Genomic DNA, 27,251 nt, shown 5'->3' with positions numbered 1-27,251 from the left:
TAGTGTAACGAGAGACAAGGCACGTTGCTTGTCGCCAGTCACGCCACTTCCTTCCTCGTCACTCTTTTAGCAGTATTTGTTAACTGCGTTAACTTTTTTTCAAAATCCCATTTAAATCACTCGTTCTTACAGAAGGGCCAACAAGGAAACACTCGTGATTACCAGACAAATTAAGCATGATTTACATAGTTAAACTGACGGTGCATTACAAAACTCTCGTATCTTCTAATGTCTCGTAGTGTCCCGTACTCGTAATAACAAGGTTCCACTGTATAACGTTCATCATTTCAGGCATAAAATAATGTAATAAAGTAAACTTTATTAATAGTTAAACTTTTAGACAATTGTTTCAAAACAATAACAAACTTGACCATCAAAACCTTAGCCGCACGTAACTTGCTGTTACGATATATTTTTCGGCCAATCATCTGCTTGCGTTTGTAGCCTTTGTGAGGCTGTTCCATCTGTACACCATTTTCCTCATTTGAGGTATAACGTCTGACGAATACAAAACAAAAACAAACCACTAGCCATTATTTGACCTGATTATGTGGCACATGATGCAACTGATACAGCAATATGAGTAGCTAATCCAGATTCATTGTTTGTTTAGCACTGTGGTAAAAAATTTATATGTTGGACTGATGATGAACATTTTAGTTTACTTGTCTTGCTAAGGTTTCCGTTTTTGGCTGGACTTATACCGTATTTACATGTAAATTGTGGACAATTTTTTTGTAAAACATATGTTGAAAAATCATGGCACGAGGCTTATTGAAAACTTGACAATGCCGCATGGCAACACTGCATAATGCACAGGTACCTTCAAGCTCCAAGGTTGGTTGCCCTGCTACTGCATAAAGGAACGACGGACATCTTTATGTTGGTTGAGCTTTGTAAATTTGTTTTTCTGTGAGAAGACGTTGCAATGATTGCCAAAGGTTTGCAGTAGCAATCATCTACGCCTGCTGAAAAAAAAAACCTTGGGAGATATCTGACAGACAGCGCTTGCGTCAAATTAATGTTAAAATTGTGGATCTGTAGCTTTGACTGGCTAACAGTTTATATTTAATAGGAACACATTCTACACACAAACTTGTGAACTAGTCCTAAAAAATTTTGAATTTATAAATTCATACAACAAAATGAAACCCACGTTAGTTGGTTACAACTTATTTGCACAACTGCGTGATAAACTAGACAGACAAATCGATTAGGAATCGCAAAATGTATTTTTACCATGAGTGTTATATAGTTTTTTAAAATTTAGGGCCTATCGTTTTACGCCTTCCGCGCGATTCCTATACATCTCGAGTCATTGTGTGAATGAATACTAATTCATTTTACAAAAACATAAAATTTATGTTTAAAGTTATTCATTCAAACATTCTTAAAACTATTACATCAGTAATTGCAAGAAATAACATTTAGCTACGGTAGTCTCAAAATAAACATTTAAATCAGCAGCTCCCCAGAAACTGTTAATTTTATATAGTGACCCATATTCAAATAAAATTTCTAAGTACGCTTATACAATTTCCTGAAACATTCCCTAACTCAAGCCACCAAAACTGAACAAATCGTTTAGCTTAAATTTGTATGGCTATCATCTGCCCATCCCGTGAGGTTTACGGAGTTGCCAGTGTCTACAGCAGGCGTGCTACATGTTGGGCCCATGGACAGGGCTCGTGGCACGTTGCAAATGCTGCGAACAAGCTCTCATGCGAGGCAGGCTACTTGAATTACTTATTCTAACTGTACAAATTTCCATCCAAAATTTTACATTCATTAGATAAAATTACGCTTTTGAATAAGCTGTAATGACATGCCCAAGTGGATTAATTAATTTTTGCTGCTCATGAGAAGAAAAAACCATTTTTGTTGCTTTAAAAGTAATTGATTTTTTTGTGATAAAGCAATTCTTTATTATAGAATGAAATATTTATATTTAAAACTATAATAGGGTTCTAAACACACTCAAATTTTTTTAAAAATTGAATACCTTCAATTTTTGGATTATAATTAGTCAGCGATAATTGACTAAAAAATAAATAAATAAATTAAAAAAATTAAAAAAAACTTTGTATTTATTGTTTTATAGATGATACCACAAAATAAAATAAAAGAATTGCAAATTTAAAATAACAGTTTTCCATATGGAACAGCCTTAATGTACCATGTCCTACTCATGGGGTAACGAGCCAGCTGGCTTATTAGCCGGGCTGCTGTCTTGCCTCGTGGCCTTGCCTCTAGTGTACTTGTAACAATATTGTTTATATGTATCATCTGGCCTTATGCATGTATGGGTGAAATTAATTAAGGTATGGTTAAATATTTCATTGCAGGATGAACGAGAGAAAGCTGCTGGTATTCACAGCAGTAACCAGTCAGATTCAGATTCTAAAGATTCCACGGGAAATATAGTACGGCGTAAGAATAAAGCCCCTTGTACTCCTGGAAGCTCAATTGGCGGTAGCTGTGGTAAACCTGGTCCTAAGATGCTTAGATTTGGTACCAATGTAGATCTTTCAGATGAAAGGAAATGGAGACCACAGTTACAAGAACTAATGAAGCTGCCAGCGTTTGCAAGAGTTGTATCTGCAGGCAACATGTTGTCTCATGTTGGACATGTTATTCTTGGAATGAATACTGTCCAACTTTACATGAAGGTGAGAGATTTTAAACATCTGTTTGTTATGCAATAATATACTAACTCTGTTTATTTCAATTATTGATTTTTTTTTCCCCACAGGTGCCAGGCAGTCGAACTCCAGGTCATCAAGAAAACAATAATTTTTGTTCCATCAATATCAATATAGGACCTGGAGATTGTGAGTGGTTTGCCGTTCCCGATGCTTATTGGGGTGTTGTATACAGCCTGTGTGAAAGGTATTAATTTTTATAGTTTTTTTTTTTTTAATTCAGAATGGTTTGATTTAGTGTTGGGCCGATTCCTAAAATATACCGATTCCGATTCCATTTTTGATTTTTTAATTAAAGGGTCGATTCTTCGAATCCGATTCTGATTCCTTAATTTTTATCTGACAACGTTCAACAGAGTAATATACTCAGAAAAAAAGGTTGTTTATAATTTTAAAATGACTTGCGTTATGTTTCAAATTATGGCACAAATTAACATTATATACAGCTTATAAAATGTTAAAAAGCATGTTCATTTTCATTACCCTCAAGTTACGCTACCTTGAATTTCTGGCACAATTTGGCCTTTTAACCTTGCATATAGTTAGACGAAACACGTCTTCAAACACTGCCAATAATCAAAGATGTCATATGACGTAAATTGGAAATAATATTATAACTTAACCAACTTTAGATACCTTACATTATCAACTCAATTTATTTATTTTAAAAAAAGAGGGTTTGTACAGTTAGGTTAAGAATTTTATTTTCAAGCACAACTAAATGATGATCCAAATAAAATGACAATATAACCTCGTTTTTACATATTTCAAGAGACCAGGGCGGAAAAAAAAATAGAGTGAAATGTAAAAATAAAACTTTATTATCTCATTAGGATGGAAACGATAAGAAACAATTATGCACCACACTAAAATAAAATGTCAGAGATGCTTACGTTTTAATATATTACCTAGAACTTAATTATCTCACTTGGTGAAAAGAATAAATTCATCTAGTCTTGCAGTTCTTAACAACCGTAAAGAGAAAATAAATTTTCGGTTCTTGTGTAAGAAAGATCTGTGTATGTTTAAGCATCTCAAAATTTCCACATTTTATGGTGAGATTTTCTTACACAAAATATTTAAACTTTTCAAATAATCGCATGTTAACATTTAATTCATTTCAGAAATTTATCGGAAACAATTCCTCTAAACTAACACAACTACTTTAAAAAGATTGTTTATGTTTAGTAATAAAATTTACGAACGTTTCAGCAGCAATGTTTGGAAATTCAGATTTGCCAACTGCCTTTCCAAAATATTTCTAATGTAAAATGAGCATCGCTGAACACGCACAAGAATGCCGATTTACAGCAATTTTGTTATGTTGCTTTTAAACTTATTTTAATATGGTCGCAGTAATCCACTGTGAAGTTGGGTAAAATCTTATTCAAAAATTATTTCATTTATAATTCTTTAAAGTTTAAAGTGCAGAGATGTGAGACATCTTAATTTTCACGTTCACATCACCAAAGATTTGGTTCATGGCCGTATGGTTTACCATGGCAGGTAGCACAAACAAAAAATTTGGTTGTTTACAATGGCAAATGTAGCTGCCATGATGAAATAGTTAACGTTTAGTAAATAAAATTTACATTATTTTCTTTTAACATTTATGGTTTTGTCTCATTTTTTTTTGAAGGTTTACTATTAAATGCAGTGCTGCTGCAACGTAATTTCCGAAATATGCTTTTGCTTAAAGCGGGAAAGTAGATACTGCATTTGTACTGTAGGGAAAATGGCAGTGCAGGTAAATAATTACGTTAATCACCGAAATTTGTAAATCAGTTCCATGAAAAAGATTTTATTATGTAGTTTAAAAATTATATTTGCATGCATTTTAATATTTTCTTACATTGCGTAGGAGATGTATTTTGCAAACTTAACAACAATGCAGGAATCGGTCATGGTCGATTCCAAAACCATTGTATTCTGAATCCCACGATTATATTGGAATCGGTGGAACCGACGATTCCGGAATTGGAATCGACCCATCACTAGTTCGATTTTATTTCATAGCTGTCACACTTATTAAAACTATTTTCATAATATTCAGTTGTATTTTATATTAAACCAGTAAAAAATAAAGTAAGCCAGAAACTTATAAAATGGACATTTGAAAGTGGAATTTTATTTAGAAATATGTTTTGTTATGAAAGAATACTCACCCAGAAATATGTAAATGAAAAATAAATTTTTGGTAGAAATCAGTATGTTTTCATAACCCAAATGTAATTTTATTATTTTAGTTTTGACTGAAAGTGTATTTACCCAAGAATTTTACCAGTTTAGATTATAAACTAAATGTTTTCTATTATTGAAGAGATTATTTAACCTGTTAACGTATTTCCCAACTCTTGTTTACTAAATGTTTGTCTGACATGATTTGCCACTAGTACATCCTAGTAGGCATGAAGTAAACTAGCCCTGAAAGCTTCTGGCTTTTCTCTCCAGAGCTGCTGCTGACATACAGGATGTCATAATATAAACTTTGACTGATCACACATGCCTTCGTCGGTGAAAACTACCCAATGAAGGTAGCGAATAGCTACTAAGGAAAGAGTAAAATATTGTTTCTGATTCATCTCATTAATTTGTTGCATTGTGTTTAATACTTCACAAGTGATGTTGCCATTGTGCACACATGAAAATAAAAGTTTACATAAAAGAAAAAACCACTCCTTTGAATCTATGACCGCACTACTTCAAATATGCTGTAATTTATTGGCATCGTTACTTCAAAACTGCACAAAAACAGCGTTACTTTGAGGGATGGGTGTACATCCGCCTCTGTGTTGTGTCCGGGATTCCGGGAGGATAGACATATCGACAAGATTATTTCTTTGTATTGTATTTATTTCATTTAAGCATACGTTTTAAGACATTTATAAAGATAGTACGTAGTTCTTATGATTCAGTGGAAAGGGTACATGTGCACTTAGCCGGCTGATGCGTAGCGAATGTTTGTAATCTGAAAACGTCAGCGGGCATGTACACAGAACTGTTTATGGGACTCTGTATGCTGTACAAACCGAGGATGATTATGCGTGTGCGTCGCTGCTGATTCCTGGAAGCCGGAGTGCCTCGTGACCGGACGCCTGATAAACTTAACCTTGATTAGGGTGTTGCTGGCGGTGGACTGATGTGAGAGATGCTGGGAGACAGCGAGCAGAGGAGACTAGGCTCTCGGATGTCTAGAATGTAATTATGGTGGTTGCTGACTTGTATGTAAATGAAGTGTAGATTGGTGAGCAGGAGTAAAAGAGATCTTCCACAGATTCATGGAGTTCCTTCTTGGGGTTCCTATCCCTTAATATTGGCTGTCAGCGAGTGTACCGCTCGGCACTCGAACCCACCTAGGCCCGACTGCACCGTAATAGGCAGACGGGCGCAACATCTGTTTTAAACCTTTTTAATGTACTAATACTATATGATTTTTAATATGTGTGTTTCAGGAACAATATAAATTATCTTCATGGTTCTTGGTGGCCTTCCCTAGAAGACTTGTATGAAGAAAATATTCCTGTGTATAGATTTTTGCAAAGACCCGGGGACTTAGTATGGGTCAATGCAGGTATTTATTATTATAAATTATATTTTTTGTATATTAAAAATTTGTTAGTTTTTTTTTTAAATATTATACTGGAAAATTAATGGTAATAAAGTAACAAAGATTTAAAAAATGGTAACTAAAATTTAAATAAAATGCATTTACAAATTTTTCAGTTCTTAAACTAGTCTGTGTCAGTTTTGCACTGTCTTTATAGCATAAGACTAGGTTAAAATTAACACAGCTCATTTTAAAACCTTGCGTAAAAATTAACTACATGATTTGAATTGTCTGCTTCTCGTGAACATCAGGTAATTCCTACCACTTTCGCAACCCTACATGATTTAATCTCAACATAACAGACTCTTAACAGACAACTGATGATTAACTTTAGGCATATGGCACATAGGACTCAACTTTAATATGACTGGTATTTGCTTTTGCGTGTAAATTAATTTTTAGCTATCGCTTATAGATATAGTAACTAAAAGTATCTGATTTTATTATGAAATGTCTTGATTTTGACATAAAAAAATCTGATTTTGCTTTTAAAAAAACTGTTGAGCGAATCAAACAAACTTTGTGCTAGATTGCTCCATCTTTGTCTTGTTCTTTTTGGTTGTCCCAGTGTTAATAATTGTTTGTTTTTCATTTTTATTCTGGTTATGTTAAGGTGTTCAGTAAAACACATATTTTATTTATTATGTATTAGTTAATATATACTTTCACTTTAATTGAAATGAAATTGCGTAACTTCTCTCAGGTTATGGGTCCAGGCCGCATTAACAATTCAACAAAAAAGTGATAGTGAAAATTAGATAAGTTCAGAGTCAATAAATTTGAGGTGGTTATGCATTAAATCAGTGCTTCATGAAAAATTAGTCTACGTATATTCTTGGGGTGTCTTTATTATCAAGCAAAATTAAACCTCTCACAAAGGAGAATTCTTAATACTTGGGTTATGCAAATCGAAGCTGTATTGGTAAAAATCGGAACATGGATGCATACCTGCCAACCCTCCCGCTTTAGGCGGGAGACTCACGATTTTATACCCTTTCTCCCGCCCTCCCGATTTGTCATTAAAATCTCCCGTTTTTTGGTTCTGTTTCTCTTTAAGTTTTTAATCCAATAAATTTATAGAATTAATATGTTTGTACCATTATTCCGTACAATTGTATAGTAACTACGGTTCGTACCATAACGTGTAGTTATTTTAATAGCCTAAATGCCCACAATTGTCGGCTAAAACTCTTGGTTAAGCGTACATCTAAGAAAGAAACTTGGTTATTTACGATAATTATGGGAGCTGTTTTGGTACACGTTCGTCATTGGTGTTTGTTAGCCAACCAGAAAAAGGTTTGTTTTCCAAAATGGCGTGTTTTGTCAACATAGTAAACTGTGTTTTTGGTGGTGTTTTGAAATAAAGACGGACTGGATTAATAATGAGTTTATGATACCACTGTTTACATTCGTGCCCAAATTTGCTTCGGTTTGTTAGCCGGCTATGTGTGAATTGTTTGTTCGTCCCCGAACAAATTAACCTTTGTTCGCGTCTGTGCTCACATAATAAGTGTAGAGGTAGCATTATAGTAGTCTTCGAATTAATTCAACGGTGTATTCATAAAAATATTATTTTGTGGAAGCAGTTGCGTGATGAGTATTTTGTACGCGTTTAGTTGTAGGCCTACTCCGCAATAGGGATTTAATAGAAATGGCCTACAGTGAAGTATCTTGCTGTGTACAAGAAGAGATTTAGTGACGAATTTCCGTGCATTTTGCAATCGAGGAAAGGTGAACATGCTGCATTTTTTTCTTTGTGTCGTGATTTTTCCGTCAAAATAAACAAAATTTCACCCCCCCCCCCCCCCCCCCTTCCGCACTTTATTGGGGGCAACAAGCATTGTTTACTCCACTAAAAAACCTCCCGCTTTTTGACTGGCCAAAGTTGGCAGGTATGTGGATGTATGTAAATGGAAGAAAATCAATGCTTGGACTAAAAGATGTTGCAAGGATAACGGCTCATGAAACACTGTCAGTTTTCACAAGGCCAGTGCAGCTGTATTTGGGAAAAATAGCGAAACCAAGAGGTTGGCACAAAGGGTTGGTAATTTACACTATGTTCGTGAGGTAAAAAACAAGCAAATTCAGCAGCAAGAGGAAATGCAGTAAGCTTAGATTTATGGCATCATCGTATTGGTCACCTTAATGAATATAACTTGTAGAAATCTCATAAAAGGGATTTAGCTTTTGGGGATTGCAGTTAATTGAAATAAAGCCGTTGAAAAACTGTGAAATATGCTTACAGGGGGAAAATTACTGCTTTGACATTTCCGAAGAAGTCTGAAAGATGTACAAAATTGTTGGAATTAATACATTAGGGTGTCTGCAGATTACGAAGGTCACAAAAGTAATGAAAGGTAACTTAAAAGGGGGACTGGTCACGAAAGTTAAATTTTTCATTAACATTTTGCGAACTTGCATTTAGATTTTTGATGCCTTTTGACACATTTGTCTTTGACTACTACTCTTTGTTTATATATTTACATAACTACAAAAAAACTTGGAAGAGTGTGCTAGTCTGACAAAGTAAAATAAATTGAGAATTTATATATTGAATTAGCCAGGTCATGTTACTTAAATTTAGTTCAACCTGTACCAGCTTCTGTTGCAGTCATCATGTATCGTAGTGTCTATGTTGCGTAATAAATCTAATATTCGCTTTACCAATAAGATCAGTTCCTACCTTTTTATCAGGCTGTATGGGAGAGGCATCCTACTGAGAATTAAAACAGGGTTTTTCAGATTAGTGTGTGGTTTAATATAAGTAAATAATGCCTTTTGAAGTTAAGGAAAGAACCACTTGAGAATCTTTACATGAGTTCTGCTTTACACTAAAGAAGTTAATAAATTTATAACAAAATATTACAAAATAGCATTACAAACAAATGTTACAAAAAGTTTTACAGAAAATATGTTACAGTATAGCATTACCAAATTGTTACAAAATTATGTTTAAAAGAAAATATTTTACAATAAATACAGCTGACCATGGTACCATTATATTCTTACTTTAAAAGACTCCGATTAACAAACTGCATAGAAGAACTGGTAACCAAATAAGATTTAAATGCTAGGTTTAAACAATGCACTATGTTCTCAAGAGAGAGAGAGCAAAAGTTTTTTTTTTTTTACTTAAAATTTGCATGTTGGTAGGGATTTAACTCTTTGCCGGCTCCAGAGATACTATGGGTGTCATGTAGTGGTGAAAGTCTGAAAATGAGCCCAAAAGAACAGGGCCAGGCAATCACTAGCCCACAGGGATCCGTGTCAGGACGTAGAATTTTGGTTGCTTGACCACCCAAAAAGATGAATCGGGGTGAAGTTGGACCCATACACTTGCAGTAGGTAACACTGGATCTAAGTCACTATGGGGTGGCAGAGAAGGCACGCCCAAAACCAAAACAGACAAAACTTGGAGAAGTAGTATGATTAATTCACTGCATTAAAAAAAGTGAGAAGGGATTGGGGGGGGGGGAGGGGGAGGAAATAACATTCCCCTATGATGTGACTTCATCCCGAACTGATTGTTTTCGGTCGCTCTCGACGAAGAAAGATCCAAAGACGCAGAGCAAGAGAGAGCGTTCTGAAGCTGCCTGGACACGCCGGATGATTATCATGCACAGCAAAGGATGCCTGACATGGAGGAGAGCTTGAGCAAGCCGGTGACAGATTGGCGGCGCACATGAGACAGCATAGGAGGGGTCGGAATGTAAACACATAGCCGACCGTAGAAAAGTACATTAGATGATGATGATGATGTTCTTGTTTCTGGATGTTGTTTTGTACTCAAAACTTTAGGGTAATGTGTATATGATTTTTTGAAGTTTAGACTTCATTATGATTGTTTCAGGGTGTGTTCATTGGGTGCAAGCAGTTGGCTGGTGCAACAACATAGCCTGGAATGTGGGACCTCTCACAAGCCGTCAGTACCAGCTGGCTATTGAACGATACGAGTGGAATAAATTACAGAGTTTCAAGAGTATTGTGCCAATGGTACATTTGTCATGGAACCTGGCACGAAATATTAAAGTTTCAGATAAAAGACTGTTTGAGCTTATTAAGTAAGTTTGTTTCTGAAAAAAATATTATACATTCGTTAATGGTTGACTTCGCATAGTATCAGTTTCAAATTATACTTTATTTCTCAAAGTGTGCTTCATCTATTTACTTACTTTTTTACAAATGTTTTAATTTTACCATAACATTGTTCATATCACTTTAATTTATCTGTGTGATTTAATATGTACTAGTTTATGTGCCCGTGCTTTGTACGGAAGTTTATAGGTAGAACACACTTGCACTGCTTATTATTCATGAATGTGAAATGTCCATAGTGCTGTTACACTGACTCCATGAACCTGTGTTAGCTATTAAAGCCTTTTTTCTTTAGATATAGTGTGATCAGTCAGTGAATGACTGCCATGCTATTTAAGTCCACCTACTACCTCTCGTATTTGTGCCTCTGCTTCTCGTCGTATGTCCACCACTTCCGCACTACATTAATCCGCCTCTGCCCTTCTTTGTGCATCCGCCACTGCCGCACTACATTAGTACACTTTGCCCCTCCTCATGCGTCCACCACTGCCACACTTTAATAGTCCACTTCTGCCCCTCAGGGTTATGCCACTGCCCCTCCTTGTGGGTATGCCAGTGCCCGTCCTCGTTGGTACGTGACTGACCGTACTTTGTTGTTCATCACTGCCACGCTAAATTAGTCCACATCTGCCCCTCCTATTGGGTGCACCATTACCATGCCTCATGGGTCCTCCTTTTCTATTTTTCCTTCTCATTTCTCACATCCCTTCCGTGTGGGTCCAACACTGCCCCTCCCTGTGGGCCTCATTGTTCTACCTCTGCCACACTACATTTGTTCCTCTCTGCCTCTTTTTGTGGTTATGCCACTGCCTGTTGTCATGGGTCAGCCACTGCCTTTCCTCAAGGAGCCGCCACTGTCATCTCTCTTTCGCCCACCACATCTACTCTTCGATAAAAAGTACACAACACAGAAAGCTGTGTTCGTTATAGTTTGAATTATAGTTTTATCCTTTCAGGATTATTTTAACTACATACTTCTTTTTTTAAAAACAATTCTTAAAAATTATCTCAGCATTAAGGATAATCCACATTGTTACAATAAACTTACTTTAATTTAAATTTAGAAATAGTAATTTCTGAGAGCCATTTGTATCACAAGTTGGAAATAAATTGGTATAAAATACTACACACACTGCCTACAAACTGCATCACTTATGCTTCTTTTGACTTCCTTTGTTCATTGCTTCACCTTCCATCTTGCCATGTCAGGGGATGTGGAACTCTTGATAACACCCTCCCACAGGTTTTCTAACTTTCCTTCACTAGTTTTCAGCCACGGTAAATGACTACAGTCTCAACATTTTTTTCTAATAATGTGGTGACATGGTATTTGACATGTAAATAACTGGAGGAACTCAATTAATGGAAAACCCTCAAATGCGTCATAAACAGTTCCTGGTTATTTTTCTCTTATTTTTTCTTTTGTTGCTAAAATATGCACCATACTTCTAACCTTTCATGCCTATTAGTAGCGATATGCATTTATCCCATTGGCGATAGCTTGAATGTTTATTTGTGTTTTATCATTTTTAAGATTAATAATGTGAATTTTTCATTTTTAAAAAATACAAAGAATCCACTTTTTAAAATTCAGAATACTGCAAAATTAATGTTTATTAAGGAAATTACATTGATTTACATAATAATTTGGTTCAAAAAAATTACAAGAAAACTATGCAAAATGTCACCATGTATGATTTTTACAGTTATTGTTTAGGTTTTATCCATCTATATCATGTGTTATTTAAAAACATGGCAACATTACTATATGAGATCATGACTTGGTCTTTAAAAGAATTGAGAACTCTATGAAATTAAAGAAATGGAAAAAAATCCTTAGAAAAAAAAGCAGTGATTTTGAAGTTATACTTCTTTAGGCGCGTTATGAAAAAATGATGAGAGTGAAATTTTAAGATGCACGCGCATCACTGTAACACAAAATTAACAGGTTGAAGCTGCCCGCTAAAGCACTTATTAAGTCTTGAAAAAAAGCTACCAACAAAATATAAATAGAACCTCTATTAGTCGCACATGTTGGCACGCTCGTCGCCTCTGATCACTGTTTTCATATTTATAATATTTATCCACATGTTTCTAGTTTCTACATTCACAACAGGTGTTTTAGTTTCATACAAGTGCGAATTATATATGTGTTAATAAATTATATTCAGTAGTGATTTAAATTGAATATTTTGATTAATATTATTTACTATTTGTAAATATTAGTAAAAAAAATTGTGCCTTTATACTTTTTCAAGTGCTCCAATATAATTGAGGTTAACTATCCGTATGTATTATTTATTGATATAAATTAAAATATAATTAATACAAAATATTATAAAATTATTAATGTTAAATATTTATTATTGGTTATTTAATATTTACAAAATAAAGAAATAAATTTAATAAAACATTTAATAAAAAATTTGTGATAAAACTTAAAATCAAAAAACAAATTAAAATATTAATATATATTATTAAATTGAATAAATAATAAATATTTATAAAAATAAATGAACAAATTTAATCAAAACTTTTTGATAAAAATGAAAAGTGAATATTAAATTAAGAAAATAATAAATATTTAAAATTAAGAATCTTACAATATTTAGTACAAATTATGTAATACAGTAAACTCCCGGTATACCGCGCCCCGATAGATCGCGGAATCGGGTATATCGCGGGTCAAACCATGTCCCCCAATCATAAATGAATAATAATAATAACAGTAGAACCTCGTTAATTCGTGATGGTCGGGACCGAGATGATCACGGATTACAGAATTTCACGGACTAGCGATTAAAAGCCCGGAAGGTCTTGTCAAGCTTCTCAGACACCGGCGTGCAGCTGGGTTAAGGCCAAGGTCATGTGACATAACATCTACCGAGGCTTACTGCACCTTGGCAGCAGATGGATAAAAAATAGTAAACTCTCCATTATTCGTGTTAATTGGGACCCGCCGATGCCCGGATAATTAAAATCCTGTAAAAAAAAGTAATAAACCCGGATAATCCGTTCACGGTAAGGGCCGTCTTCGAATTAGTCTCGGCTTAAAAAAATACGGCACTGCCTAGCCATTAGTTCACGGTCATTTACAACAGCCGAAGAGAGAAAGATAAGATCGTGCTGAACTTGCACACATAAATTTTGGGTAGCCCCCCCTTTCTCACTCATCCCACTTCGTCCAGCCGAATGCCAGCCAGACACGTCACTCGCCAGGCGCCTGCCGTGCGTTGGCGGGTGGAAACAAACAAAGGGAGACGGGAAGCAGAAGTCAGGACATACCCCTCAAGTTTAAAGAGTGACAAATGTGACAGCTGAAAGGGGGACGACACAAAGGGTCGGTACAAACAGCGTTGCAGAGTTTGGCGGCCCATGCGAAGGCTTGCAGTGTTTGCCGGCCGCTGGCCCGCGTGACGTTAATTTTATGCGCTGACAATTTTTACTTCTCTTTTTTTTTCTGCACTTTTAAATCGTCCCGGATTATCCGATTCCCGAATTAGCGCGTCACGGATTAACGAGGTTCTACTGTAATAATAATGGAATAAATGGTTGACAGCCGATTAGGATAATTTTGCGTTGTAACTCACAAACTAAGCATCGGGCAGAAAAAAGCCTAGGCGTAGAAAATGTCCGCAGTGAAATTCTAAACAAGATATCTCCGTACATTATTCCTCTATCTTGTAGTGTTTTCAATTTATGGTCCAATCCAGCCCAGTGTTATTTTCTGAAACACTAGTTCTTAACATTTTTTTTAACCCACAAATAAAGCATCGGCAGGGGACCCGATAAAGCCCACCGTCCAGCGACATTATCCAGCGTGACTCGGCTGGGGATTGATTTTGGATAGGTTTGGTTGACGGCAAGCGCTGGGAGGGGAGAGGCGAGCCGAGAATATGCGACCAAGACACCCGGGTAGACGGAGGAGTGGAATATAAGCGCCAGTGATGAGCGCGGCGATTAAGCCGAAAGGGGGGAAGTCTGGTGACCTTGAGTAGTTCACTCATTTCCGTCGGCACACTTCTCGTGTTCACGTGTGTTGACAAGCGGAGACATATAAATGTTTTGTTATAACTTGAACCTACAGACGTAATATTATTCGTTGTATTATACACGTTCATCTTTTTACTTTGGTATAATGTTTTAACATTAAATAGTAAAGTAAATCAGCTAGCGTATTTTTAATCTTTGCCGAGGAATTCCCAGTGGTCCAATACTTACGTGAACCATACTGTACCACTTTTGCCGTGAGGTAGTAAACAAGCCCCGGATATGTTTATGTGTAGCGGCCTCCCGACCTTTAACCAGAGGCTAGGGAATATAACACTTGCCGATCCGAGCCACACACACTCAGCAACTCGACACAGCGTTTGATGGAATAAGTAAAGACAACGTTTAACAGACTTTTTAATACGGCGCCACTGATTGCGCTAAAATTATTTTGGCGCAATTTTTGTATCCCACATGTGACCATTTATAATTTAATGTAAGCATGGATAACAAAGTTTAACCACTTTACACGATAGACGATTCTTTATTTTATATTGTACGAATGCTAGAATCATTTTTCACGTATCTGCTGCATACTTCTGCAAAAGACACGCTATCTGTAAGTACGTAAATCTAGAATTTTTATTTTGTCAATCAAACTCGGTACCTTGCGATTCATATTCGGTTTGAAGTATTACTATGGCCTTTCTATTTAGAAGACTTTGACCACAGAATCGTGTGTAACTGCACACACTGCACTTACTTTGTTACGGACACTCAGACGAAGCAGATACTGTGGCTGACACCACGAGACTGGCAGCAGCTTGTGTGCCGCACGTGTGTATGGCGGCGTGTGGCGCGCTCGTAGGCCGTGCGACAAACTGTGCGCGGCATGCGGAAAAAAAAAATTCAACATTTAATATTTATCTTTAAAATTTATTATTTTTGTTTTTTCACCCGCGTTTAGTGAAAACTGTGGATGCAAAGTCCGCACAAAGGCGGGCCGTCTATACTGTGCGTGCTTGCCGACCTATTAGAACACAGGCGGTGTTTTATGCCTTTTGACCTTGGTCACATCGAAACATCGCGGTTATGCAACAACGCGGGTAAAAGTTATGTCCCCCGACAACCGCGTTAAATAGGGAGTGTACTGTATATTATTATTCTCTGAATTTTATTTATTTAATTTTTCAAATAATTTAAACTAGGGATGGGCCGGTCGAATCCTCGAATCCTCGAATCCCACCGAATCTCTAGTATTCGAAAGATTCGAAATTCGAGGGAAAAGATTCGGGATTCGAGGAAATATATTGATGTAAATGTAGTACTTTAAAAACTGTTTACGTTTTCCTTGGAACACATCCTATTGAGGTACAGTAGAACCTCGTTAATACGTGATGGTTGGGACCGAGATAATCACGGATTACCGAATTTCACGGACTAGCGATTAAAAGCCCGGAAGGTCTTGTCAAGCTTCTCAGACACCGGCGTGCAGCTGGGTTAAGGCCGTTCACGGTAAGGGCCGGCCGTCTTAGAATTAGTGTCTCGGCTAAAAGAAATACAGCACTGCCTAGCCATTAGTTCACGGTCATTTACAACAGCCGTGCTGACCTTTCACCCTCCCCCCACCCCCTCGTACAGCCGAATGCCAGCCAGACACGTCACTCGCCAGGTCACTCGCCAGGCGCCTGCCGTGCGTTGGCGGGTGGAAACAAACAAAGGGAGACGGGAAGCAGAAAAGTCAGGACATCCCCCTCAAGTTTAAAGAGTGACAAATGTGACAGCTGAAAGGGGGGCGACACAAAGGGTCGGTACAAACAGCGTTGCAGAGTTTGCGCGATGGCTTGTAGTGTTTGCCGGCGGCCGGCCTGCGTGACGTTAATTTTAAGCGCTGACAATTTTAACTTCTCTTTTTTTTCTTCTCTTTTAAATCGTCCCGGATTATCCGATTCCCTAATTAGCACATCACGGATTAACGAGGTTCTACTGTATTGTACTTTTAATTCATTATTATATAAAAAAAATTATGAAGCATGTACTGATTTGGGAAACTTACTTTATATTCATGAACATGGATGCATTTGTATTTGTATTTGTACACATGTATTTTAATCGCAATTCAATTTTAAATATTCTGATACACATTCTAATTATGATATTTTTAGGACCAAGTTTGGTTTGTGTAGACTACCAACGTTAAAATATGTATTATCTGAGAATTCCATGATGGCCAACCAATTAATTTGTTAGCCAATCATTTTGAGCAACATAAAAAATAACTAATATTAATATAAAAAAATTTTAATGGGTAAACTAGAGAAAACACCCCGTTACTTTTAACTTCGGGCATATTAATCACTATGCTTTAGTGAGGCTTAATTTAAAAAGACGCACAACAATATTTCTTATGGCCTAAAATCATTGAAGACAAGATGGCGCCTTCCAGTTTCCATTAAATATTTCATGAAAGCGTTTACCTACATTTGGGACTTTAAACAAATGTCAAGTTAGTAACTACAAAATATTGTTCCGTCGGATGTTGAATTTCGTTTTCCGATTTTCATGGATACATGAATCACTGTACTCGCAGATAATGCCTGAATGCCTTAAATCCACCAAGTCAGATTCTACAGCAATTGGTGAAGTGACCAGATTATTACGTGATCCTACAGTTAACCCAGAAATAAACATTCTCGAATACTGGAAAACTCAGTCTGCGTGTTCACCCAGGCTACATAAACTGTCCAAAAAATATTTGTGTTCACCACCTGCGACAGTGTTCTCTGAACGTTTGTTCAGCACTGCAGGAAATATATGTGACCAAAAACGGAATCGTCTTGATCCAGACCGTGTCAAAATCCTTGTTTTTTTAAATAAAAATTTAAAGGGTTAAATAATTCTGCATAATGTTTAATTTTTTCTCTTAACTTATAAATTATTTTATAAGTAACCCTTGAGAACTGGATTCGGATTCGAGGGGTGGATTCGAGGTACTGTTTGGGATTCGGATTCGAGATTCGGATTCGAGAAAAATGGGATTCGAACCATCACTAATTTAAACTGAACTTTGACTGTTGACTATCTTTTTCCAGCCCTTTTATTATTTTATTGTAATTAATTATTTGCATGCAATTAAAAACTATTTTTTTAATGGTACCAAATAAGTATAACTTCTCACGCGTGTACATAAGTACACGCACCCTTTTTTTTTGTGTGTTAGTGATGCTCAGTTTTATATTATTTTTATTTCTGCTGGTCGGTCTTCAGTGAGGAAGAGAGAGACCTATTAAACTCGTCAGTGTTAAGAGTGTGACTTCATTTAAGTTATTTGTATAGTTAATGTTTTCATGTTTAGGGAACATGAAATTCTACAGACTTATTTTCGGGAGAAATTATTTATCATAAATTGATTGTAAATTAACTTTATGAAATAAACCTGGAATTTCAAGTAGAGTGGCAACCCTATTCAAGAGCTTGGATTGGAATGTTCATTTTTGACAAGTTTTCAGGGACAGGCTGAAATCTGTATTTTAAGGGTTGATGGTTAGGCCTATTATGAAAGTATGAAATGTTAAGAAGAGAAAGGGAGTTAAGTATTTTGCTGCTATAAACTTTGTTTCAATGTGTTTAGGAGCGTAAATGCCAGAACACCAGACACTTTAGCACAAATATGCCATTCCATGACACATTTTATGCCAATAGTATGAATGAGATAATTTTCAGAAATAATAATATATCTGCACTGCAACCTTATGTTTTTTTTTTTGTTTTTTTTTTCACCCTAGGTCTAGGTTACAATTGTTTAACACATTTTATGTACTTTGCTGTTTTAATATATTTGTTTATATTTTCCTGCAATTTTTATTACAATAGACTTCTGATAGTCCAGAATCCAACAGTCGAAGAACTCGTTTCCAGTACGCACATAAGTGACAGTCGGAAGCACCCTGCATGCCCCAGACATGAAATAGGTTCACAAGACAAATTTAATTTTGGCTTGTGTTTGTGTTGAAATGTTCATCCTTATGTTCCTATTGAACCGTATTTGCAGCTGAACACCATCTTGCAGACGTAATTGCTCTACAACTTCAATGTTTATCGTTAAAGGGATACACGGTCCATTGATCATGCATTTTTGGTAATCCGGCACCAGCAAAGTCCCAAACATGCTGGATAACTGAAATTTACTGTACCTAATATCCAGTTTTAATATTGTTTAAAAAATAGAAGAAAGCTTTTGTATACTCTTTGTACTTGATGATTAAACTTTCTTAATTTTAACAAGTTTTTTTTGTAGCGCATTTACTCAAAAAATATTATTAGTGTCTATATTGTGTTTGTACTTGTTTTAAAGGAGCTGTTTACTACATACCCTCCGTCAGTGTTGTCTCATCTTGGAGTTTGTCAAATCCAAAGGTGTTGAAGTTCGTTTTCATGGCCGAGGAAAGAATGAGGCATCCCATTATTGTGGTCAATGTGAGGTTAGTCAGATAACAATATTTTTAAGTTTAATAGTTGTCTTAATGCACCAAAAGGTACAAACTAAGGACACTGGCGTGTATGTTATAGCAAATGACTCATTTTACTGTACTGCCTAAATACACATAGCAAAACATTTGCTAATACATAACAGCTCCAAAAAAAATAGTAATAAAACCAATATTTTGTTTAAGGGCAGGCTGTTTTTCACAGTTGTCAGTGTGTTTTGCAGAGGCTAATTTTATTTTTTACGACATTGCCAACTGATGGAAAGGTAGGTAGGCCCTGTGTATTAGCACGCAGTATAACACGCCTGGAAACTTATATTGATTTATTATACGTTAAGTCTGCAGTCACGGCACCTCGTTTGCTTATGTAAACAAACTTCACTTCCTTTTTTTTTCTTTTTCACGGTAAACCATATGGCCATAAACCAAAACATTTTTGACACGTATGCATGAAAAATAAAGTTAATTTTGAGTGCACCATACGTGAATCAAAGGTAAGTGTGGTTAGATACTAAAGTAAATAATGGTCGTTGCTAATACATGGCCTAAATTAAAATAGTTTATGAAAAATATGTAACATAATATTCCTGTAATATATATTGTCTCGTCTTTGCGCATGTTTGGTGGTACTCGTTTTACTATATTGATAGTTTAATGCAAATTTTTCAATGTTCTCGAATTCAAATTTGTGTATAAGATATTATGTTAGAATTTTTAAATATTCTAAAGTATTCTTACTAACATATTAAAATAGGAAAAGTAAATTTTATGTTTCAATAAATATTATTTTGTATTTATATATGCACAAAGGTATTTTTGTGAATGCATTTAGCAGCACTGAATTCCCATATTGCAGCATAAACAATTGTTATGTTTTCTATTTCCACATGTAACAAATGTTTGAATGTAGTTATGTGTTTGCTTCGTGTTTCATGGTTATATTGATTGGTTGTGTCAAAATATTTTAATAGTGGTATGTAATTTTTTTTTGCAATGTCCGCGAAAAATGTGAAACTTTTTATGATCAAAGAAAATTTTACATTTTGGGATGCTGTGGTGCACATGTGGGCACTCAAATTTCCTTTGCTCAAAACTTGAGATATCATGTTTGATTTAAAATTCCATTTTGAAGAACTGCAAGATGATAGAAGAAAATTCTGTTAAGTGTGGGGCAATAACTGCAAAGAAGGAAAAATATGTTAGGTCATCAAACTGCAAGAAGCTGGAAGAGCTTCTAAAAAAGTGGTTCACGGAAGTACTATCTGCAATCATCCCTGTTAATGAAGTAGTTTTTCGTGGAAAGGCTAGACAAAGAGCAGATAGGTTAGATCACCATTAACTTAAATTTAAAAATTAAGTTTTAAAATATAACTTTACAAGCCACTTTTTTTACTTATAATAAATATATTGACATGGTAATGTAAGTTATAACAAGGTTTCTAATTTTCATACATTTTTAGCACACGTGCTTGCAAGTTGCACACAAAAGATTTTAATTAAATGTTATAAAATGAAATAACTTATTAATTATGTAAAGATACAAGTTGTGAATACATAATGTAAGTAAATTACTTGCATTTAATTCATTCTGCTAATACAAATATTACTAATACATAAAAACTCAACATAAGTTATAACTTCGTAAATTTTAAATAAATATATGAACTTGGTGTCTTATGTCTGCATCAAATTAGTAGTTAAACATATAAATACCTATGTACAAATTGTAATAAACAATAAGGGAAATAACTCACATATGAAATGCATTGCCAAATACAAATGTGTTTAAAGTGCACAACAGAAAGCCTGCATGAAACGTGACCAGATCAAAGTAATGCTTTACAAAGTAGTAATGAATTTACATGAAAGAAAATGAAAAATTAAACATACCGAAATTTATAACCGTCGAGAACACGCCCACACCCTGCATGGCCTCGTGGTTGTTCGTCTACTTCAGTGCACAAAATTACACTAAAACACACGTTCTCAAAAATTAAGGTTGTAATTTAAATAATGGCAATCTAAACAAAACAGAAAAATATAAAATGGAACTTGTAAGTATCAATTACATTACTTTAGTGCAGCCATCGTGCACAGCACATGCACAAACGACTACTCATGAAAACTTACACAACACTTCGCCATGCTTAGCCTGAGGTTCCCGTCGCGGAGGTCAGCACCGCACTTATGACCTTTAACGAGCTAAATGCATAGCTACAAAATCTGACCACGAAAGAGGCGGAGGCCTCATCAACATCCGTACTTATGCCTAACGGATGCGCGAGAGTGCAAGCACCAAGCAGAAGAGGGGAGACACACAACAAAAAAAACGAGACGTCATAGCACTGGAGTGGGAGTTGGGGTGGAGGAGGAGGAGAAGGGGAGGGGGAGGCGGCCAGGCTCGAGAACACATCTTCCTAGCGGTGTCCTCTTCAATATCATAACTTGGTAGATACACAATATATGCTCAGAACTAATGCTAATTTTCATACAAATTATAAACACACTATTTGTCAGTTTGATAATGTTAACATAATCTTGTTAGAATCTTCTATAAGAACACAGAAACAACTCAGTGTATTCGTGTGGAAATTATTGTGAAGAAACATGCTTCTAATAACAATATGTACTTCATATTCATACTTAAGGATAGAATATATAGCAATATAAATGACAACTTTAAATTAACATATATATATATATATATTTATACATCCCCTGGTCACTTTATCTCTACTTTGGCAATGTACAGCAGATTGAAAATATGGCAGGGGAGAGATGTGTTCAAGAAAAATATTAAATAAATTACAAAATATCTTTCATTTAGATTGCACAAATTTACATCACTGTTATTGTACATATTCCAATAAATAGACAAAATAAAGTGATTAAATAAACAAATATAAAGAAAACTTTACTTGTTGCGTTTATCTATGATAAAATAGAGGTTTAGATTTGAGGGTTCTTTATTCACGAGGAAATTACCAGTAAATGTGTTTGTAATGTGTTACTACAATAAAAAAAAAAATGGTAGCTGCTGTTAACAACCAAAATGAGTGAAATACCAGGGTTCTATAATGTAAATATGTGCTTATGGCATCACCATTTCATGAATAAACCAGGTTTTTTTATTTCTCATTTAAAGAGAAATTAATCTAATTTTGTTTTATCTCATGGTTTGTGAAAATTTCCTGTGCCTACAAATAAATAATTACCAGAGGTGAGATCAAAGTTACTGTTCAAACAGCCGTACAGCAGAGAGGCATGATCAGACTGGCTACTAATGAGCGAGCTTGGATGGCTCACGTCATCTTTGCTTCCAACATCACTTTTATATAGTTGTACTTTACTTGTTTTATTCTCATTAATTTTTTTTACAAAAGAAAATTGGTAGTGGGTATGGGACAGGACAGCACAGGGGAGTTTTTCTAGTTTTTTTCTGTTATAATCTGTTTTTGAGTGAAATTAATACCTAAAATGTCTTTTTGCACCCTAAAATACTAAATTTTGTTTTTAAATCATGCCACAATTGTGAACTGATTTCCATGATCGAGTATATTTCTCCTTTTGCCACCACAATACTACTTATGAAAGAATTACCCATTGATTTGAAATAATTTTATAAATATCAGTACTGTCAAGTGCCCTAACTTGGGAAAGTTTCACTTTTCAACCTGTAATAATTACCCTTTTAAAATCTTAGGCTCTACATTCCCAAATTTTGAAAATTCTACATGGCAAACTAATATTAAAAAAAAAAAAATGGTGTTCGTACAAAGTTAGGGCCATGATACCTAACTTTAGACAGCCATGTTTTTCCTTGTATTTTCATATTTGGAGCTCTCATATATAACGTGGGACCGTAGGAGGGCGTTAAAAAAGTTTAGAATGAATTCTCAACCAAAAAAAAATTGAAATTATTTATTTATTAAAAAATTGCCTAAATACACTATGCTTTAGTGTTTTATGATTTTGCAACCTCAGAATCAAAATAGAAAATGGAATTCAATCACTGACAAGTACAAAAGTAGTGAAAAGTGATCACAGACAAATTCACTAAGTAGAATGAAATGTACAGAAAATTCTTTAATGCTTTTTAAAAAGATTTTCATTTTAAGACAAAATCATGATATCAGACTTTACTTTCGCAGTAAAACAAGATAATTAACCAGGAAACTTAAAATTATACATTTTGAAAATCATTTACCTTCTAAAACTATATTCACGTTCAAACTTTTATGTTGCCTATAGGTACATAATTGAGCACAAAACTTAAACATAAAATATCAACTGAGGAGCTTCAATCAAGCAGGAATTTGTTACAATCCTCTGGATTGCATCTAATAGGATGTTGTCTACGTCATCAATATTAGGGAAATGGTAAATGTTGCCTTTGTAATTTCGCATAAAGGGGATGGTGAAGAGGTTACTATCGGATGCATCATTGATAATCTTTCCCCTGTAAACTTTGACAGTCTCTCGTTTTGTGTCCTGGTCATATACGTAATAACGACAACAAAATCATCCACTTCAGGAATGTTTCATTGCAGATCTGCCACAGGTTGAAGGCATAATGTCTTGGCCTGCTGAAGGGCCAACTTGGGCCTTGGCCGTCTGTGGAGGAGCTGGCACAGAAATTGTAGTCAATGGAGGAGAATCACGTGGCTACAGCATTTCTATGTCATCAACCTTTTCCTCCGATTGTACCAATAAGGAAGCAATCTCCATGTTGTCATCAATATCAAGCACTGAACTTCAAAACTTTCTCATCAGATAAGTCCCCATAATCAACTTGTTTCCTCTTCCTTTTTGGTTTGAGTGTAACTTGGTCAAGTTCTACGTCACTGTCATCGCTTCCAAGTTGCTCAAGTTCTGGGTTCTTCTTGCTTTTTCTTCCCCTTTTCATACCCACTTTCTTGGTCTTTTTGCTATTGCTCTCCAGCTGAGCGATGATTTCCTCGTAGGCCACATTTTTGCCAGGAATGACGTCAATTTTCTTCCATCTTGGATTAGGGACATGTCTTTTTTCTTCATGTTCTTCAGGTGCTGGCTCCTTAGGCAGACGATCCAAAACACAGTTTACATTAAGAGGATACAGTCCACTGGCAGCAAACCCAGCTTACATGTTGTCTGAAATTTTGTGGTTTATATTGTCTAAGGTCTGTTTCAGAAGGACTAAGAAGTATTCTTTGCAGATTTAGCCCTTGCTTTTTGTTTTCCTGTCATAAAGAACTTTCCTCCAGGAATTCTTTAGCAGACTGAATAAGGCAAGATCCAAAGGTTGGCATAGGTGCGTGCTTTTGGGGGAAAGCAAAACAAACTTTACATTGTTTTCCATGCAAATCTGCAGCACTTTGATGACAGACAGACACGTGACTGGCCAGGTTGTCTCCAATCACAACTTTTAGGCATTCCCCAACTTTCTAAATTAGGGCAAAACAATTGACTCAAACCAGTCCTCGAATGTAGTCGACTGGAACCATTCTGATGGTGAATGATTATATCGGGAATCCATGACCCATGAACACGTTTGTTTTTGTACACAAAATGGGGGGGGGAAACAAATGCCACTCACTGTTCCAGCAAACATCACACGAATATTAGACTTCGATGAGTCTAGGATCCGACTATGACCGTCTCTTTACCCAGGTTGTCTTGCATGCTAGTCTCATCGTTAATGAGTGCTTCGGGAGAGAGAACATCTTTGAGAGTTAAAATTTTTGAAGCTTGTTAAAAAAAATGTTAAACCATCTCTTTTCCTGAAATTCTGAATTAAATTGACAGGGTGTGCTAAAAGATCTTCGGCAGCACAAGAGTATGTAAACATTGTACATACAGCAATTGACGAGCTGCATAGCAAAGTAGATCTTTGATTTTTTTTCCATCTTAAAACCAAACAGTAAATTGACTGTTACAAAAAACCTGTTATAGGAAAATTTGCGCACTTAGCTATGCTGAATGACCTGTGCATTATAGAATGCTAAAATCTAAAACTTTTCTTTGGAAACTGTAAATAATTTTAATTTTATGTTTTTTATTTAGTAAACAATGAAAATCTGAGGTGGCCTGAATATGAAATAAAAATTTTAATTTTATATTCACACTTAAAACAAATGCATTTAATTTAATATTCTAATAGTTTGTTGGGTGCAATTTGAGATTTTTTTACATGAAATAAATTTTGAAAGTTGTAGCTTATTGGAACTAACTAAAAATTAACTTAATATTTTGGCTTGTATAAATTTTAGCAAGTTGTGTACTGAAGGAAGCTTTAAATATTACAAATGATGTTTATCTGTGAAAGTTATAGTCACTGCTTCCAGGAAATAAGTCAAATAGTAACTAAGTAAAGTTTTGGTTAGTTAAAGTAAGCAACATTCATAAAATGTCACTTTTGTTAAAATGTGAATTGATGTATTATTGCTGCAGCTTACCCAACCTAGTCAATCTTTCACTTAAGATACTATTGGTCTTCATTTTCAGAAGTCAATAATTAACTACCTTCAAGTTAAAAAAAAGCCTTATTATTTTGAACACACCTTCTCCAAAAAAAAATATATTACTTAATTTAGCCTGTACTTTCAACATTTACCCCTATTATTTTACTTTTTAAAGTTAAATTACCACAAAATGTAATTTGAATTTAGATTTTGAATATTGCATGATGTTACAGAATTTTTAAATGCGAAGAACAGGATTTGGAGTGGCAGGCCTGCTTTAATGTTTGAAAACCAGTCTGTATTTTAGTCAAAAATTCATGTGTAGTTAAAATATCTGTTTTCATCATTAATAATGTGTTATTGAAAAAATAAATAAAGCCACTGTGTAGTGATCTAATGGTTTAAAGCACTATCAGATGTTAATAGTTATTCACCTGGTCACAATCAATAATGTATTTTATTTTAAGTTTGTTAAAATTGGTTGCTTAGCATTGATGGAAATGATAATAGTGCAAACTGTGTGTTGCAAGAGAAAGATTTTATTGTTAATTTTACATGTTATGTACGATTGAAAGGTGTTTCAATAAATATTTTTAGGTAAATATTTATATGTGATAAGATGGAGGAAAAATTATTGATGGACAGGAAAAAATGGGAAAACCCTGTTGATTATGTGGAGTTTGTCTATCAAAGTATGCATTTAAAGAAATATATTTGAGTGTCAAGAATATTGTGTAGTATGGATGCCAGTCATTTGGCATTAAGTTGCAAATAAGTATATCACATTATATATACTTACATAACTACTAATTTGTTATTATTGTTCACAGATTGAAGTGTTCAATATTCTTTTTATTCGAGAACAAGAAAAGAGGCATGTAGTTCACTGTATGGACTGTGCAAGAAAACAGGCGCCTACATTGGAAGGTTTCGTCTGTCTGGAGGAATATCGTATGTCTGAACTAAACGAAGTGTTCGACAACTTTGTGCTTCATCCTGTGGTTAGTTTCATAATTTATTACCAGCAAGTATTTTATGATTGGAATTTTTTATTTATTTTTTTTCTATCAGTTACTGTGTAAAAAGGCAAATCATTTATGCATGTACATTTTGATAGTTTAGGTTCTCTGTGGTTGTATTGCCGGACCTGTTGGCTCAGTTTTTAGAGTTCTAGGTGGGTGAGCCAGAGGTCCCAGGTTCAAATTCCAGCTGATTCTGAGATTTTTCACTTGTTGAAAATTTCCTGCCCTGGTTCAGAACTGGGTGTTAGGTTGTCTCTTCACCTTAAAAACTGCATTCTGTCATCATTTCAAGCATTACTGTTCCACAATTTTTATAAAGTTAATTCTTGCTACTGGCGAGGGGGATTTGTGGTGGGGGCTAAACTAAGCAACAGACCTGTTGGCGGTCACGTCTGAGCTTTGGCGCGGTAAGGATCACGTGTGGCGCACAAGCTGTATTTGAGTTTTTGTCACGGCAGAAAACGTCCAAAATGGAACGTTCGCTGGAGCAGCGCTACGTGATTGAATTTTGCTTTCGCCGGGGCAACAACGCTTCAGAGACGCTTGCCTTGGTTAAGAAGACTTACAAAGACTACCTCCTGTCAAGGACCCAGGTTTTCCGGTGGTTCAGTGAGTTGAAGAATGGATGGGAGACATTTGAAGACATGGAGCAATTTGTATGCCCTTCAACGAGTGGTTTGGACAAACATGTGGCCAAGGTAAGAAATCTCCTGGACTCCGATCGTCATTTGAGTATAAGATAAATAGCTGAAGACCTAAACATGTGAAAAAACAACAGTTCACAAAATTATTTCTGAAATTTTCAACTTGCGGAAGTTTTGTACGAAATCGGTGCCAAAAGTGTTGAGTCATGAACAAATGACGAGTTTACGTTTACCATGAGATGTTGGAGCAGTTAGAAAGTGAAC

General features: G+C 35.3%; 1 protein-coding gene across 1 annotated transcript in view; it reads left to right on the top strand.

Moving 5' to 3' along the window:
- The window catches only part of LOC134529706 (lysine-specific demethylase 6A), a 235,905-nt gene that overhangs the window by 185,423 nt on the left and 23,231 nt on the right, over positions 1 to 27,251 (top strand). The window contains exons 15-20 of the mRNA XM_063364070.1: positions 2,346 to 2,669; positions 2,753 to 2,889; positions 6,155 to 6,273; positions 10,160 to 10,370; positions 18,749 to 18,875; positions 26,152 to 26,322. Of these exons, the coding sequence (XP_063220140.1) occupies positions 2,346 to 2,669; positions 2,753 to 2,889; positions 6,155 to 6,273; positions 10,160 to 10,370; positions 18,749 to 18,875; positions 26,152 to 26,322 (1,089 nt within the window). The remainder of the gene's footprint in view (positions 1 to 2,345; positions 2,670 to 2,752; positions 2,890 to 6,154; positions 6,274 to 10,159; positions 10,371 to 18,748; positions 18,876 to 26,151; positions 26,323 to 27,251) is intronic.

The sequence above is a fragment of the Bacillus rossius genome, chromosome 2, assembly GCF_032445375.1.
Source record: "Bacillus rossius redtenbacheri isolate Brsri chromosome 2, Brsri_v3, whole genome shotgun sequence".
Classification (NCBI taxonomy): domain Eukaryota; kingdom Metazoa; phylum Arthropoda; class Insecta; order Phasmatodea; family Bacillidae; genus Bacillus; species Bacillus rossius.
Note: the sequence above shows the minus strand (reverse complement) of the source record. Positions and strands in the feature narration are given on the sequence as shown.